Source organism: Pezoporus occidentalis, unplaced genomic scaffold (genome assembly GCF_034315485.1).
Source record: "Pezoporus occidentalis ecotype Australia unplaced genomic scaffold, CSIRO_AGI_Poc_V1 ctg168, whole genome shotgun sequence".
Taxonomy (NCBI): Eukaryota; Metazoa; Chordata; class Aves; order Psittaciformes; family Psittacidae; genus Pezoporus; species Pezoporus occidentalis.
In genome coordinates this window covers 821621-837704 of record NW_026913510.1, presented here as the reverse complement: position 1 = coordinate 837704, position 16084 = coordinate 821621, and the positions used below count along the sequence as shown (strand labels likewise).

The window sequence follows — 16084 nt, the reverse complement described above, 5'->3', positions numbered from 1 at the left end:
TTGTCTGAGATTCAGTGATACGGTATTTAGGCAGAAGGATTGTGCAACAGGAAGTCTATGCTCAAGTTCAGAGAGGATTTTGGCAAGCAAAGGTTTGTAAGGTTTTCGTGGCCAAGGTCACTGGATATATTTGAATTCTGGGGACTTTATTAAAAGCCAGATTCTCTGGGGGAGGGTTTATGCTGCCAGTTGTTTTTCTGACTCTTGTTTCTATGTTTTGGGGCTCAGTCTGACATGCTGCTTAGCGCCAGCATGAGCTGGGGCACCACTTAGCACCAACTTGAGACACGAGTAGCTTTGTGGAGATTGAGAGAGATACTAAGCCAAGGGGAGAATCAGACCACAGCTATATGTATTTTAGAGAAATCATTATTTTAATAGGTTGTGTTTTGTGGTCCTCTATTCCATGGTTTTCTGCGAGAGCTCTAGCCAGAATAGTGTTTCTTAAAAGTGCCAGTTTTTAATCTCATTGTTATGTTTGGGCTATAAGCGCTCTTCTGTAGACAGAGGCCCTTCAGCTATAGCTGTAAGGGGATCATCTGTGCCCTATTTTTCCTCATTCGTCTTCAACATATTCAGTATCAAAGTTCTCTTTTTCTGATTCTATTTTAGCTAGCCTTCAAACTTGTTGCAATCCTGGCTTTGCTGGACTGACAGTTTAGATGATGACCATAACATTTCAGTTATAAAATGAGCACAATTATTCTGTGCAATATGAGTAGGGCTGGCAATGTCATTTTTACATTTTGCTTTGAGACATAATTGCATTTTATTAATGCTATTACATACGCTATTTTGAGGGAAACATGAACAAGTCTATAACATGCTTTATTTTAGGGTGTTTCTAAGTAAATTTAATGTGGGGTTTTATAATTAAGTTCCCATTAAAGGATAGTAATTCTCTGGATAACTATGTAGCTTTCCATTGTCTATTCATGTAGCGTTTGTGTCCTGTACCACATTATTAGTGTGCGGTTCATTTCCTAAAAATGACTGTATGAAGGTTATGTGGCTGTTGCTGGTTCAAACAAGTAACAATAGTTAAGTTAGCAAGATGCGCAGCTTTAAAAAGCCTTCCATTTTGGTGGCTGGATATTATTGACAGAACCTGTGTACCAGAAGTATTTGTGAGCATGTCTGTGGCAGTAGAGGTTTGTAATTGATGGTTTTACAACAGAAAACAGTTTTCAAGGATTTTGTGCCAATGGGAAACTTTGCTGGTGAATACTTTTCACATCTGAATGCTTCTCTGCTGTGGTGGGAGTCCTGCAGAGTCAGTCCTTCGGCATCATCAGTTGTCAGGGAGACACTGGGACTAGGGACAGAACGGAACCAAATGTAGTGACTCTTCTTCTGTCTTCAAGTATAAAAACTCTTTGAATTGGTAAAGAACTTAAATGCTGGATTGTAGTAGGACTGTCTGATCATCCCGACTTTATTAGGGGTGGACATGAAAGTTTTGGGGTCAGGCTGGACAGTTGAGAGAGACTATGAGGGTCCCAGTGGGGAACTAACACACTCCTTCTGTCGACTTGTGCAAATCTCTTTTCCCAGCAGCTGCTTTTCTTCACCAGGTATCTTGTACAGCTGGGATTATGAATTTTCCATATACTTAAAATGCAAATGAGAATCTTTCAGGGCTTGCTTTTTGACACAGGTCAGGACTTAAGATGAAGGGTTTGCTTGTAGAAGGTAGCAGGGGAACCTCAGTCTTGTGTGTTAATGTTGAACTAACTTGTATTACCAAGCAATAAGCAATGTCTTCAAATTCACACTGCAACAAAAATATGTTGTTGGAATTTGCATACTAAAAATACATAGCCTGCTTCACTTTGCGGTGTTTAAAACTGCTTACTTTAAAAGAGGAAAAAAGTCATGTACTTTATTCTTGGTTTTGCTTTTCCTTATCTCTTCAGGAAGTCCCTTTTTTTCCACCCACGCTCAACTACTTTTGTGCAAATGTAATGGTTTAATATTATTCCCTTGAGTACTTTTGTATATTTATAGCATCTATACTGGTAAAAAGATGCTCTCTAAATACCTTGTTATAAGGCTTACTTTTCATTTTAAGACTCCATAAAGGAGGCTATAAAAGAAGTCTGCAATTTCAGCTGGTTTTCCTTCTTTCAGATATTTAACCAGTATTTCTTTGTCACTCTACACTGTTCAGGCATGATGTTGATTTAGGGAGAGACATGTTAAGAGTCCTCTGCGGTGGATTCAGTATGATGTGTTTGTTTGACTAAGCTATACAAAATTGTTTTGGAAACCCATTAAGTCTAAGCAGACCTGCACAGGTCAGCAGTTAGCCTGTCCACTTGGACACTGGATCTTCAGTAAATTAAGCATTTTGCTGTTGCAGGCTTTTTTTTTGTTTTTCCAGTTAAATTTTCGTCTCAGCAGATCATCATCATATATGTAAATTGAATATACAAATCCTCACTGAGTTGCTTGTGATATTCCATAAGCCATACTCTTGCAAGCCTGGACAAGATATTTCTCACTCTGTCTAGAGCTAACAAAAGGTGTGGAATGCAATCAAAACATAAACCTTGGATAAGATCACACAGACACTTCTTAATAGTGCAATAAGGCTGTATCTTTAAAAACAAATATTCCCTTGGTTTTATCCATCCTCTGTTGTTCAACCTCCTGGACCTCCATGGCATTTGTTTCGTAGGTCTTCTTGGGTTTGGTTGATTGCTGACTGTAAACTTGTTCCTGTTTTACTAGCTTCAGTTCTTCAAATCTTTTTCTGCCATCAGAATAAACAGACTAGGTATAACCTATGTTTTCTTTATTATGTTTTCATGACTTGAATAACAAGTCTTCTCTGTTCCTTTGTAGGCATTCGACCTCCGATCATGAATGGGCCCATGCACCCGCGCCCTTTGGTAGCATTGCTGGATGGCAGGGATTGTACAGTAGAAATGCCTATTCTGAAGGATGTAGCCACAGTGGCATTTTGTGATGCTCAGTCTACACAAGAAATTCATGAAAAGGTAATATTTAGAGGTATAATTGAGATGTTTTAGAAAATGCATGTATTTTAATTCTTATGAATAGGTACAGTGTTGTGTTAACTAAGACTGTGTTTAGCTATTGCATTTTAGTGAATGGTTGATTACCTTGAGTTACTGGTCATTTCTGGTAAGTGGAGAAGCATGATGATGAATCAAAGATGAAAATGGTTGTGTTGAACTTTCCTTTTGTGTAATATATCTTTGGTTGGATGTCGTCCATATGTTTACGTACTGACTTAGAGTTGTAGAGAATTACCACTGGGAAAATTATATTGTTACGTGATATTTTGCAATGCTTCTTGGAAACACTGTTGCTCAGGCTTCGGCTGAAAAGCTAAATCCCAGTGTTGGACTGGTTGTGTGAGAAACTTTCAGACTTCTTTGTCTAGCCACGGAATTGTGCAAATCGGGTTACGAGGCCTTGTGCGCTGAGAATTGACACTGCAGGAGAGTTTCAAAACAAATGCTAGCCCCAAATTTATTTAGAAAATTAATTATAAATGTATTCTAACTGTATGTTATTCCAGAGTTTCCCCTTCACCCTTCAAGATGGTTTGGGAGCTGTAAAACAACTGGTGGCTCTTATTGTTGTCAAAGGTTTTCCCACTCATAGAGGGGTACCCATTTTTCCTGACTGTAGTTGAGGGAACCGGCTGGCCCATACACCTACGTTTGCTCTTCAGGGACTTCTTTGAGCGTGAAGGCCTCATGTCTACCCCAAATCCATGCTGCCTTTCAGACAGCAATAGCACCTTTTCACATCCATATTTACATAGAGGTAGAATTGCTTTCAGTGAACTTGTTGGCTAACAGAGTAAGCCTCAAATGCCAAATACTCCTTCACCTGATAAAGCCTGAAACCAAACCTTACAGCTTCTGTGGAGGTAATAGATGTGACAACAGAGGAGGAGCCCAGTGCTGAGGAAGGCAATCAGGGGACTCTTCAACAGGGATTTGTTTTCTTCTTCAGCAGAGTTCTAGGATAGACAAGTGCAGATATGAGTCTTAACTTAATGGCTTGTTAGGTAAGTGTCTGTATCCACGTTGTACATATGGTACTGCGGACTGCTTGAGTATGACTTGGGTGTTAAGGAGTTGTGTCAGCTGAACCGAATTGCCCCAGTGTTCCTCTACAGATACCTCGTTAGACTTGTCCTCCACTAATTATAGCAGCGCTTGGGTCTGTGACAGGTTTTCAGAAGCTTTTTGCTATTTTAAGTTCATAAGTGGTTTAATTGTTTATTTACTTTTCATGTTCTTGTAATATATGGCATTGTTAAACATGTTAAAGTCTCTGTATGTGATGAAAGATTTAATCTTTTCTTTGATGGCTTTCTTACAAAGCCAGCTATTTGAAAATAATACTAATACCAACTTCCCTTCTGCTATCAGGTGAATAAATCTCATTTTCTGTAGCCCATTTCATGTTAGTGTCTTCCTGGTGAGAATCCATCAACTGACTATTCATCTTGTCGTTTCTTAAGAAAAATATTTTTATTCTGGGGAAAAAAAAAAAACAACCAACCGAACATTTTTATTGTTAAAACTTTTAAAGTTTTAACAATAGTTAAAGTTTAACAATAGTTAAAGTTTTAAAGTAAGTGGTGGGGTTTGCTTTTTTTCCCTCTGTTGTTTTTTTTTCTTCTTTTTTAAACACTAAAGACAGGCTGAGAAAGTTGGGGCTGTTCAGCCTGGAGAAGAGAAGGCTGAGTGGAGACCTCAGAGCAGCCTTCCAGTATCTGAAGGGGGCCTATAGAGATGCTGGGGAGGGACTCTTCATTAGGGAGTGTAACAGTAGGACAAAGGGTGATGAGTTCGAACTGAAACAGTGGAAGTTCAGGTTAAATCTAAGGAAGAAGTTCTTTACTGTGAGGGTGGTGAGGGACTGGAACGGGTTGCCCAGAGAAGTGTTAAATGCTTCATCCCTGGCAGTGTTCAAGACCATGTTGGACAGAGCCTTGGGTGACATAGTTTAGTGTGAGGTGTCCTGCCTGTGGCAGGGGGGTTGGAACTGACTGATCTTAAAGTCATTTCCAACCTAAGCCATTCTGTAAAGGTTTTATGCTATATCAACACAGCAGACTAGAACTGCTGATTCTCATGGTTCAGGCAAACACAAGAGAGGAGTCCCTTTTCCTGAAGCCCTGTCTTTAGTTCCTTGATGGATCTCTCTGTAGACTGTCAGGTTTGCTGTCTCACCCTGCTGTCTCCATCTCCGCACAGGAATTGCCTGTCATCAGAGCAGTAGTCAGGAATGGTATTTAAGGTTGATGTCTGCTGTATCAGTACTAGCTTGAAATCACTTCCTTGATTTGCTCAGCTGTGTTTTAGATAGAATAAAATTCTAATGTGAATAGAAAAATGGGAAAATTGCTCCTACTAGGAAATAACCAGCATTTCATACGCCCTTTTCCTCAGTTCATTAGTTGTTTGTCACAGGATAGTTAGAACTATTAATTTTAGATGATACTTGAATTATGGAGCTAAATACAAAGTTGGAAATACTGTAGTTCTGATCTCATGTTTTTCTTTCAATGTATTTATACTGTCATACACAAGACCATCTTTACAGTTGGGTGGTCAATGGGATAGCATCAAACCTTGAACTTCTAATTTGTTGTGACTGTTTTGAAACAGTAAGTTTTTACCAAAACCTAGTGCTAATTCCGATCTCCTCGTCAACATCTGTTGAAAACAAGACCAGTGCTTTTGCTGTGCAGCTAGCTTAGACTATTCAATATTGTGGTAGTGAATGAGCCTAATAGTAACTAACCTGAGAACAAATGCAAAGCAGTGAAACCTTCCTTGACTTCACTGGTTGTTGGAAGTGCAAAGATATGGATACTGGAAGGTTTGTGTGACTTTTCTTTCTTTGTTGTATTAAAAGATTATTTTTTAAGGTTCAAAGACAATAATAATCTAAGTATAATACTTAATTTCTAAATTTAGAGAAATATTCAGTCCAAGCTTTTTTAATCTCAATACCATTTTATCTATGTTTTGAGAATTAAAATGTAATATAATGCTTTATTTCTATGTATTTCTTTTTAATGATGTTGAAAAGTGCATTGATCTTACTCATTTCCTATCTCACACCACTGTCAGAAGTTTAATACACGAAATAATAGCTGGATTCCATTTGCAAGGTCTAAATAACACATGGAGAATAAGTTATATAAATGCTGTTTCACTTTTTTTACTACGTAATGCCAGGTTGCTCTTCAGGTGAACACTAACATGGGCAACTGTGCCACCTCTGTAGCTTTGTGCTTTGCTTACTGAAATAAACAGCATTTACTTCTCATGCATCAAGACTGGGGAATTACTGTATGACACAAATGCCTGCCTTAGGAACACTCAATATTTTCCTGTTACCAGGGGTGTGGTAGGTGAATTCAGATCTTGAGACTGAAAGTCAGTGTGTGTCTCTCAGACTGTAGCTTTAGTAAAACATATAGGTAAGTAGTAACCTATTGTTGATCTTCACGAGAGTGTTGTAGTTAGTGAATTGTACTAAAGCTTGCATCCTTTGCTTTTTATTATACCAAATAATAAATTCTCAGAATGCTCAGTAATATATCTGGAAACTATACTTTCACTAGCTGCCAGTGCATTGCCGTTATACAGAGTTTAACTGGTCCAAAGGGTGATGCAGTCTTAAAATGTTTGGATTTGCAAAGTACACAAACTGATCTGCCAGGTAATAAATTTCTGTAAGAAAAATCACAAACCTTTATTTATTATCATGGAATCATACAATAGGGTTGGAAAGGACCTTAAAATCATCCAGTTCCACCCCCCCTGTCGTGGGCAGGGACACCTTACACTAAATCATGTCACCCAAGGCTCTGTCCGACCTGTCCTTGAACACCGCCAGGGATGGAGCATTTACCACTTCTTTGGGCAACCCATTCCAGTGCCTCACCACCCTAACAGGAAAGAAACTCTTCCTTATATCCAATCTAAACTTCCCCTGTTTAAGTTTTAACCCATTACCCTTTGTCCTATTGCTACAGTCCTAATGAAGAGTCACTCCCCAGCATCCTTATAGGCCCCCTTCAGATACTGGAAGGCTGCTATGAGGTCTCCATGCAGCCTTCTCCTCTCCAGGCTGAACAGCCCCAACTTCCTCAGCCTGTCTTCATACAGGAGGTGCTCCAGTCCCCTGATCATCTTCGTGGCCTCCTCTGGACTTGTTCCAACAGTTCCATGTCCTTTTTATGTTGAGGACACCAGAACTGCACACAATACTCCAAGTGAGGTCTCACAAGAGCAGAGTAGAGGGGCAGGATCACCTCCTTCGACCTGCTGGTCACGCTCCTTTTGATGCAGCCCAGGATACGGTTGCTTTCTGGGCTGCGAGCGCACACTGAAGCCAACTCATGTTCATTTTCTCATCGACCAACACCACCAGTCCTTTTTCTTACTGTGTTACTTTAATGTAAACTGAGAGATCAGTTCCTGAAGTTGTGGAGCACTTTTCAGAGCTCTGTGTGAAAAGTTTTCTTCTGTTGTCAAAAAGGGCTATTTTCTACACATCTTTAGAGTTACAGTAGAGAAATACCTGTGTATTAGTAGTGCTTGTGTAGTACCTTATTTTGGAGATATATATGTATATATAGTGCTTGTATAATACCTTATATTTAAAAAATATAAAATTGTTTTTGGGAAAGGTTTCAAAACTAGAAATTAATAATAATAAAAGCTAATACTACATATTTAAAGCAGTATATAAGATGTTCATGTATTTATGAATGTCCATTCCTGGCCATACTAAACAATGTTGTCCTGTTAATTAAAATACAGATTTTGATAATGGATGTTAATTTGCAAAAGCCTGTTCCCCATTGTGGAAGAAGAGATGACTGAAAAGGTTTAGTCTTGAGAAGAGCTTGCTGAAAGCAGAAGGTGAAATTTAGTTTTTCTTCCACATATTTCTTGTCTTTAAGAAGAGATGCTGAATGTGACAGGGTAGAAGATACATTTAGACAGCCTGTAGTTGCAGGAGGCAGGGCAGAGACGGGGCAATTCAGGATGGGGTTTGAAAGAGGTGATTGACATTGATACACCTACATGGTTGGCTGTAGAGGAATGTAGTGGGAAAAAAAGACATGTATTAAGAATCGAATGAGGAGGAAAGTAGTGAAAGACTGCGAAAGGATGGCTGGGAAAGTAAGAACTGATGTAAACTCAGCTTGTGCAAGTGTGGAGCCTTCATCACAGGCATGTGAGGAGATGGCATTGGAGGAGTGATCATTTTAGAATCCCAAGAAGGGATTTCTGCTGCTCATGAAAAGGTTTCAGGGGCAGGTGATGTTTTGAAATACTGGTTTCTAAGATGGCCAGGGAACAGAGGAAGTAGAGTGGGAAAGGGGAATCTGTAGTGGTTTATGAGAGAGCAAAGCACAAGCTAGATAATTTTTCATAGAGAAATAAGGAGGCTGAGAGATAGTAACACATACAGAAAGGAGGAAAGGAAATGAGGATTTGAATGCCATTTCTCTTTTGGGTCAAAAGCAGCAAACACTGTTATGCGTTAGCATGTGTGCTAATTAAAGAAGGTTTACTCCAAATTGGGTGAAGCCTGAGTTGCAGTTCTGTAGCAGTTCCCTTATGCCAGAGTTCATTTGTCATTCTCTTTTTATGGCTGAGGAAGTATGGAAAATAAGCAACTTGTTTAAAGGCAGAAGTGAATGATAATGTGTATTAGAACTTGCTTCATCTCAGGTCAAAGCGTTCATTTCCCATGCTGCTGCTTTGGAGGACAGGTTGGATGGAGAAGGTGTATTTCCTTCCTTTTGAAAATCAGGCTTACAGTGCTTGAGTGAACACTGACATTTACTGAGTACAACCCAAGGGTTTGAAGTAACTGTAGTTAGAGGACATTTGTAACCCTTCTTCAGAAATGACTTGTGTAAGGTTTTACTGGTTATATTATCTTTCCCTCACCCACCTTAGAAAAAGCAGCTTGTTTTCAAGCCAGTCTGAAGGGCTGCAACAGACATGTTTATGCTTTGCTTCCAAGTACTGTTATGTTTGTGAGACTGTATCATGGGATAACTCGGTTCACTGGATCTTATCAGGAAACTTAATGTCATTTAGGGTAAAATGTACTTTAAGATTTTGGTGGTTAAATTTCTTTCTTAGAGATTGCATTACTGTCAATAACAGTTACTCATTGTGTTTAAACTGCTTTTTGTTTTACGATTGATCCGTGTGTAAATCAGTCTTCTCAGTAACTTTCAAATGTACATGGTATTTTGGTTTGTTCTGCCAAAAATACAGGTGCTCATCCAAAATAATGTTTAAAAACGATTAGCTTGCTTCCATTCTCATTCCAGGTTGATTTGCTCTCACTGCCTCGTGCCCTTTTGTCTCTCCCTGTCTTTTCCTCTCCAATCCCTCTTTCAGTGCCATTCACATTTTCCTGGCTTCTTGGCAGTCTACCCAAGCACTTCTGATTTCTGCAGTATTGCTCTTTCTACTTCTCTACCTTTGAAGGCATCACAGTCTCAAGCACACCCTTGACATCTTTGTGTTGCCTAAGGTCTTTGGAGTTCAAAGCCTTTACTCTTTGGGCTTCCTGACTTCTACTGTGCACTGTGTAGCTCCAAAGGTGTAAATACAACTGTAATATGCAAGATCTGGTAATAGACTCAACCGAGCAGAGAGAAAATAAAGTGATTCTTGCAAACCTAAATGAAAAAGAAGCTCAGCTGATTAGGAATGATCTTTAAACAAATCTTACATTCTCAAAGAATACAGATTGAAAGGGAGCTACCTTGTTCTGAACAGTAGCGTATACTTGGGAGTAAGTTGTCACCTCGGACCTGATCCAGAAAGGCTGGTAAGAAGTCAAGGGTTTGTTTGAAGCTGTGTACATTTTCTCATTCTCTTTTTTCCTGTAATTATGTGGTTTCCTACATCTTGTCTCAAATCAGCTAGAAGAAGAAAAGGGTGTGTTTTTGGCTGGATTTACTGCTTCATGTAGATACCCCGTTCACCAGAACATTAAAGAGAATAAATAGGTTACTTGGTTGGAAGTGGGGAAAATTGTCTTGTAAGCCTGTGCTTCAGCCTGACAAGTGATTAAGTAAGACTGTATCATATCCCTTGACTCCTGTTATAACAAGCAGAAGATAATCTTCACAGGGATACTACGTTTCCATATTTTTAGTTTAAGTTAAAAACAATTAAAAGCTGAACTTCCTATTGCGTGGTGTAGGGCTTGGAATTATTCAGTCATGCTTTTACAGAGGAATTAAATGTACAAACAGCTCCAGTCATTACAGCTTTATCTGAGACTGTTTCAAAGAAGAGCTGAAGAGCTTTCATAATGCAACAAATGTTTTGAAACTGATTACAAACAAATCAAGAATGGTGCTCTTGTTCAGCTGAGACTTTGATTTGTTTCTATTATATCAGTGGCTAAATAAGATAATTCTTCCAGCTTCAGATCCTTCTTTGTTTAGGAGTAAAGCTGCAATCTTGCGTTGTACCATCAAGTGCTGTTTATGTTCATCATGCAGTTGCAGCATTTTAGTTCTTCTATCAAAATTAAATTCTCAAAGGGTATAGATTGAAAGGAAGCTCCCTTGTTCTGAACAGTAATGTATACTTGGGAGTATGTTGTCACCTCAGACCCGATCCAGACCCTTGTAAATATATGGAAACTGAATGAGCCTTGGATCAGATTCTTTCTGAAAGACTTTGAAAAAATTAAGACAAAGGAAATCCTAAAAACTTTTGTTATAGCTCATTATACAGTGAAGTAGTTAACACAGAGCTATCGCAGTAAGGATGTATACAAAATCAGTATTTGTGTTCAATGACCCTTGTGCCAACATCTGTTCGATTTGCCTGTGGCACTATTACAGGTCAAGTGCAGCATTACAGGAAGGGGCAGGCTGCCAGTGCCTCCTCTGAACATGTACCCTTTAAAAAGCAGAATGAAAGTGCTGCTTTACCCAGCAAGCAGCATATATCAATTTTACAGACAGATTAGATTCTAATACAGTTGGTTATCAAATTCCTTTTCCTTTCATTTCCAAATAGCAGGTTCTACTAAGGGCCATTTGGGCTTGAAAATTGCTGGTGATGATTAACAGTTTTTTTGGGACAGAGTTGTGTGGGTTGATGCATTGTCATCAGTGACTTTCATGCCATAACGATCCTTTGGTCTAGCTGTTCAATCCATCAGATAGACTTGAACTGAAATGGAACACAGATCAGTCTTACTAATAGAACAGACAAGGTAACACACAGAAGGCCTGTTAAATATTTTTGATTAAAATCTTTTATTTAGTAAAAGTGTTTTCAGGGCCTATAGTCTCAAATTGACTGCTGGCATTAAACTGCAGATAAATCCTGGGTTTGAAAGACTGGCTTCAATACAGTTTTTAAAAGGAAGCTTGCTATAGACTATGCATGTTATTTCTGAAGTTGTGTGTTTGTATGTATATGTATATATTTTTCAATAGTAGCTTATTTCTAGTCCTTTTAAATATATGTATCATCTATATATGTATGTAGTATATACAGTGTGTCAATATACAGGGATTTAGAGTGTTTTCAGGAGCTTTCAAGTAAGTTTTACTTATGTTTATATGAAATATTTATATTTGTATATATTTGTAGAATATAAATTTAAGTATTATTTAGTGTCTGCACTAAGACACTAAAGATACAAGACAGTATCTTGGCTGAATAAAGTGCATATCATGAAGTGCATAGGTTACTGTCAGCACTGTGGGCCGTAGAAACCTAACATCGAGCTGATAGTCTTGTAAAGTGAAATAGGAACTCATAAAAATCAACACAAACCATCAGAGGTTTGGAGACCTACTAAACAGCATGTGAGCACACTGGCTTTTCTTTTGAGTTTTAATGGCATTAGTTTCATGTGGACCCTTTGTTATGTTGTAGTGAGGCTTTGAGAGCAGCTACAGTTTGGCTGCAGCTTTTCCCTTGTTGATCACAAGTTTGATGTGCAGCTGCTTCTTGTAAGTGAAATATTGCAGGGGGCTACTCCATTTAGATATAGGGTTTTTTTTACCCAAATGTGCAAAATATCTTTGGTGCTTTGGTGACACTGCAACATACTTTTTGGAGATGACATATAGATTCCAAGTCCAAAACATGCAGTTGCTAGAACCAGGTGAAATATTGTGATCACGTTCTAGTGATGATTTTCTAGAAGTATTTTTTCCTTAAATTATGATACCTTGTTATATTCAAGATGTAATTTATGTTCTGTCTCTGCATTGAAGGAATTCGGCAGTTTACATACCAGGTTATGTTTCTGTGTTCTAGATTTGATCCATATGCTTCTGAGTTCAGTTTCTCATAGTAAAATCACAGAATGGTTTGGGTTGGAAGGGACCTTAAGGGTCATCTAGTAGAAATCTAGTTTCACTACTAGAAATCTAGTGGTGTGTCTTTAGATGACCAAAGAGGAGGCCTTGCTGTTATGATATGTTTATGCTTTTTTTGTAAAAATAAGATGTTCTTCCCCAAATTATACAAGGCAGTGGTGTGTTGCAGTGGTGACTATGCCGTGTTTTGGCTGAAATAACCTGGTGCTGAAATGAGGTAAGAAAAAACAGATAGGAAGATGTTTAAAAAGGATTTCAACCTTCAGTATTCAGTCCTTGAGATACGTTGAATTCTTTGAAATAGAGATGTGTCATATGGTCTCTTAAGAGCCTTGGTCTCATATGTTTACTGCAGTGTCATATGGTCTCTTAAGAGCCTTGGAGACCTAGCATGGTGTGAAAGCAGAGTAGTCATTTTGAGGTTGAACAGCAGCAAGACCTGTCTTGTGGAAAGGATGTCAGCTCACTGCGGAGCGTATGAAAAAGACTTTCAACAAGCAGTGTGCTGTAGCTTCACCTGGAAGTAAGTCTGAAGGAACCGAAATGATGCAGATGGGTCACAGAAGGCAGCCAAGTCATGTCCTCTGTTTAAACTTTTATCTTGGATTCTTTCATCCACAAAAGCACAGTTGTAGTTGGATGAAAGCAGGAATGGCCGTTGAAGGCACACAGCAAACTCTGCTTCTTCCCTATCACGTTTTGCCTGTGGCCTTTCCTGGCGAGAGATCATGAAGGGGTATTGTCTGACTGCCACAGATCTGGGCTCATCTGAACTTTGTGTTGCTTGTTAAATATGTTGTCTCACTCAAACTGATGTGAGTTGGCATCCTTGCAATAAAATTGTACTATTGGTGAATGTTGTATCAGTCAAGTTACGGAAAACGATGGAAAAACCCCACATATACTCCCTGTTTCTCTCATGAATCCACCACTGGGTGTGCTTCTGTAAGTGATCAGTAAATGACTCCTATGCACAGTTATTTCTTCTCTAGAGATTATTCAATTTTCCAGAAGTGTTCACATTTATGCTGGATTTCAGTTTCATGTGTTATACTTGGATTTAGGTCAAGTTTTGATTTTACTCGTTGACAAGCTTGTCAAACTTCACTGTGTGCATTTGGTATATGTAATGGCTTAGAATATCATATGTACAAATAATTCCGCAATACAGGAACTTTCACTATTTGCTTTTTAAATCTGTAAGTGGCATTGAGAAACATTCAGCATTGATGAATGTTTCTAACTTCACATTTTCAGCTGTTATTTTCTGCCTTTTTGGCATGCTTAAATCTCATGGCCAGTTGCAAAAAAACAAGTAGAATTTAATTCTCAAATTAATGTAAAATAATACACAGTTGCAGAATATGACATTTTTGGCAGTGGATTTCCTTGATGACTTGTGCGTAATCCTAGGAGAGCCTCAAACACTGAAAGGACAATCTAAAAGATTTGTCATTTACATCTGTTTGTTCCATATCCCACATGATGGGTAAATAACTGCGTGTGGAAATGGCTATTGCCAGTGTTAAGCCATAGTTGAGAAATGTTTTTTCCTTTAATTGAGCGCATTCACAACCCTTCCAGTACTTTCCTGTTTCCTCCTAGTGCCAAGCCATAACCTAGATGGGCTCAAAATGTAGTGTAATGGGTCCAGACTGGTGCTCTTAGAGTCCAAATTTGACTGGCTGAGTTAATAAAATATGTATGATTATGAAGTGAAAAGCTGCTTCCCAAATGAAACACTCTGATTTTAAAACACAAATGTCTGAGCCACTTCAGCTGTCTTTAGCTGTTGTTGAATGCAGTCCTCAAAACAGTTCTCTGTTTTACACACACAAAACCATACGCACCGCTGGGCTTTTCCAGCCTGGAAGAGGAGAGTCTGGCTGTCATAGGAGCCTTAGGTGTGTTCTTGTAAGCTCTAAGCTACTTCAGTTTTTGCTTCAGACACCTACGTAGAAGATATTATCTCCTACATCACAGACATTCTAGAGCAACTTTGGAGGGACAGGAGGAGATGTATGTGATAAAATAGAGTGGAGGACATGGCAAAGTGGAGAGAACCAGGATGTCATAAGGAACTTGAGGACCTAGAGGCTTGAAGTAACACGTGCTGTGGCTTGGAGAAAGAAGTCCTACAAAAAAATTGGGAAGTGTGAAACACATGCTTCAGGGAGAAGGATCTGGATTTGTGTGTTGGTCAAAGGATGTGATGATGGCTGTGCAGAAACGTCACAAATCATGTTGAGACTTCATTAGAATGAGGTTTCGAGTACGTACACTGCTGCTGACCATGCTAGTGTTGGTGTAAGTCTGTGGAGGGAGATCTTAGTAGCACAGAGGGTGCAGTTGTGTGTCACCCACTGAAGAATTGAGATTAGACTTGTATGAGCACAGGGGGGAAGTGTTAAATTTAATCCGAGGGGTAGAAGGGCATCATCCTAGGCAGGAGTGGAAGGACTAGGCTTTATGAAGTCTAGTCAAAAAGGTGCTGAGAGGGCTATGATCGTTGTCTATAAATACATCTGGATTGTAAACACCAAGGAGAAAAAGCACAATTTAAGCAAATGGCCAGCACTGGTGCCAGAACAAATGGATGCAAGCTGGACTGTGACTACATTGAGACTGGAAATGAGAAGAAATTTTCATATAATTTGAACTGTGAGATTTTGAAACAATTTTGTTTTGGGAATTAATGGGAAAAAAACACCTGAGGGCATTTTGGTTTTTAAGAGGGAGTGTTTCTTGTGCAGGCTGCCTCAGGCATGGGCTTTGGCTTGGTCCATACCAACTGTAATGTTGCTGTAGAAGCAAAACCAATAAACTGGTTTGGGTTTTTTTAACCCTGTGTAACAGCTCAAGGAAACACGTTCTGATGAGTGCAGTCTCTCTGACTGGTGGCTGCTAGATGTAATCTCTAAAGGACTTGTTTGTACCATTAAAATCCAGGAGGCTTTTGTGTGTAATCATTTATAAAATCAGAGCTGTTCTTTGAATTACGTTGTAGCCACATTCTTTAAAGATGTGCGATTTCTCTCTTTCTTTTTTTCTTTTCCAAGTTCTTTTCCAAGTAAGTCCAGATTCTGCTTAAAGGATTCTGGTCTTTATCTGACTTAAAACTGGGGTTTTAACCAATCCAGGAACACCTGTTGAAATAGCATAACTCATTTGGTAAGGTGTTCAGTAAAAAGCAGTTTTCTTTCATAGTCCGAGTTGGTTTTTATTTTCTTTAAAGATTTTTCTTCCTGTATTTTAATTTCAAAAATTAGTGCTGCAGATCTTAGCTTCCACCAATTTCAGTGCTCGGATGAGCTGAAAGGGCTCAGATGCCAGAATCTGTATATGTACCAGACCCAAAAGTCTATTCAATAGAGAAATTCAGAGCCTCTGCAGAACTTTGTGAAGCGCATCATAGGAGCCTCTTGAAGTTGTTATAGCTAGCTTAAATATTGAAACGATTTGTGCATGGGTTTCATCTCATAGAATGAAGAGGATACTGGGTACTGCAGTGAAGGTAGACATTTAGAGAAGTGAAATTCTCCAATTTGCATATATTTAGATTAGATATTAGAGGAAATTGTTCACTATGAGGGTGGTGAAGCCCTGGCACAGGTTGCCCAGTGCCCATCCCTGGCAGTATTCAAGGCCAGGTTGGATGGGGCTTGGAGCAAGCTGCTGCAGTGGAAA

General features: G+C 39.0%; 1 protein-coding gene and 1 long non-coding RNA gene across 10 annotated transcripts in view; one reads left to right on the top strand and one right to left on the bottom strand.

Annotated features, from left to right (window-relative positions):
* The window catches only part of LOC134161009 (uncharacterized), a 379533-nt gene that overhangs the window by 329191 nt on the left and 34258 nt on the right, over positions 1-16084 (bottom strand). The window lies entirely within an intron of this gene.
* Positions 1-16084, top strand: part of CTBP1 (C-terminal binding protein 1) — a 249659-nt gene that overhangs the window by 205784 nt on the left and 27791 nt on the right. For 8 of the 9 annotated variants that reach the window (XM_062613506.1, XM_062613509.1, XM_062613504.1 and 5 more), the window contains one exon: positions 2848-3002. In XM_062613506.1, the coding sequence (XP_062469490.1) occupies positions 2848-3002 (155 nt within the window). Of the gene's footprint in view, positions 1-2847; positions 3003-7834; positions 7932-16084 lie in introns of those variants that run through there. The other variant, XM_062613511.1, reaches the window with a different exon arrangement.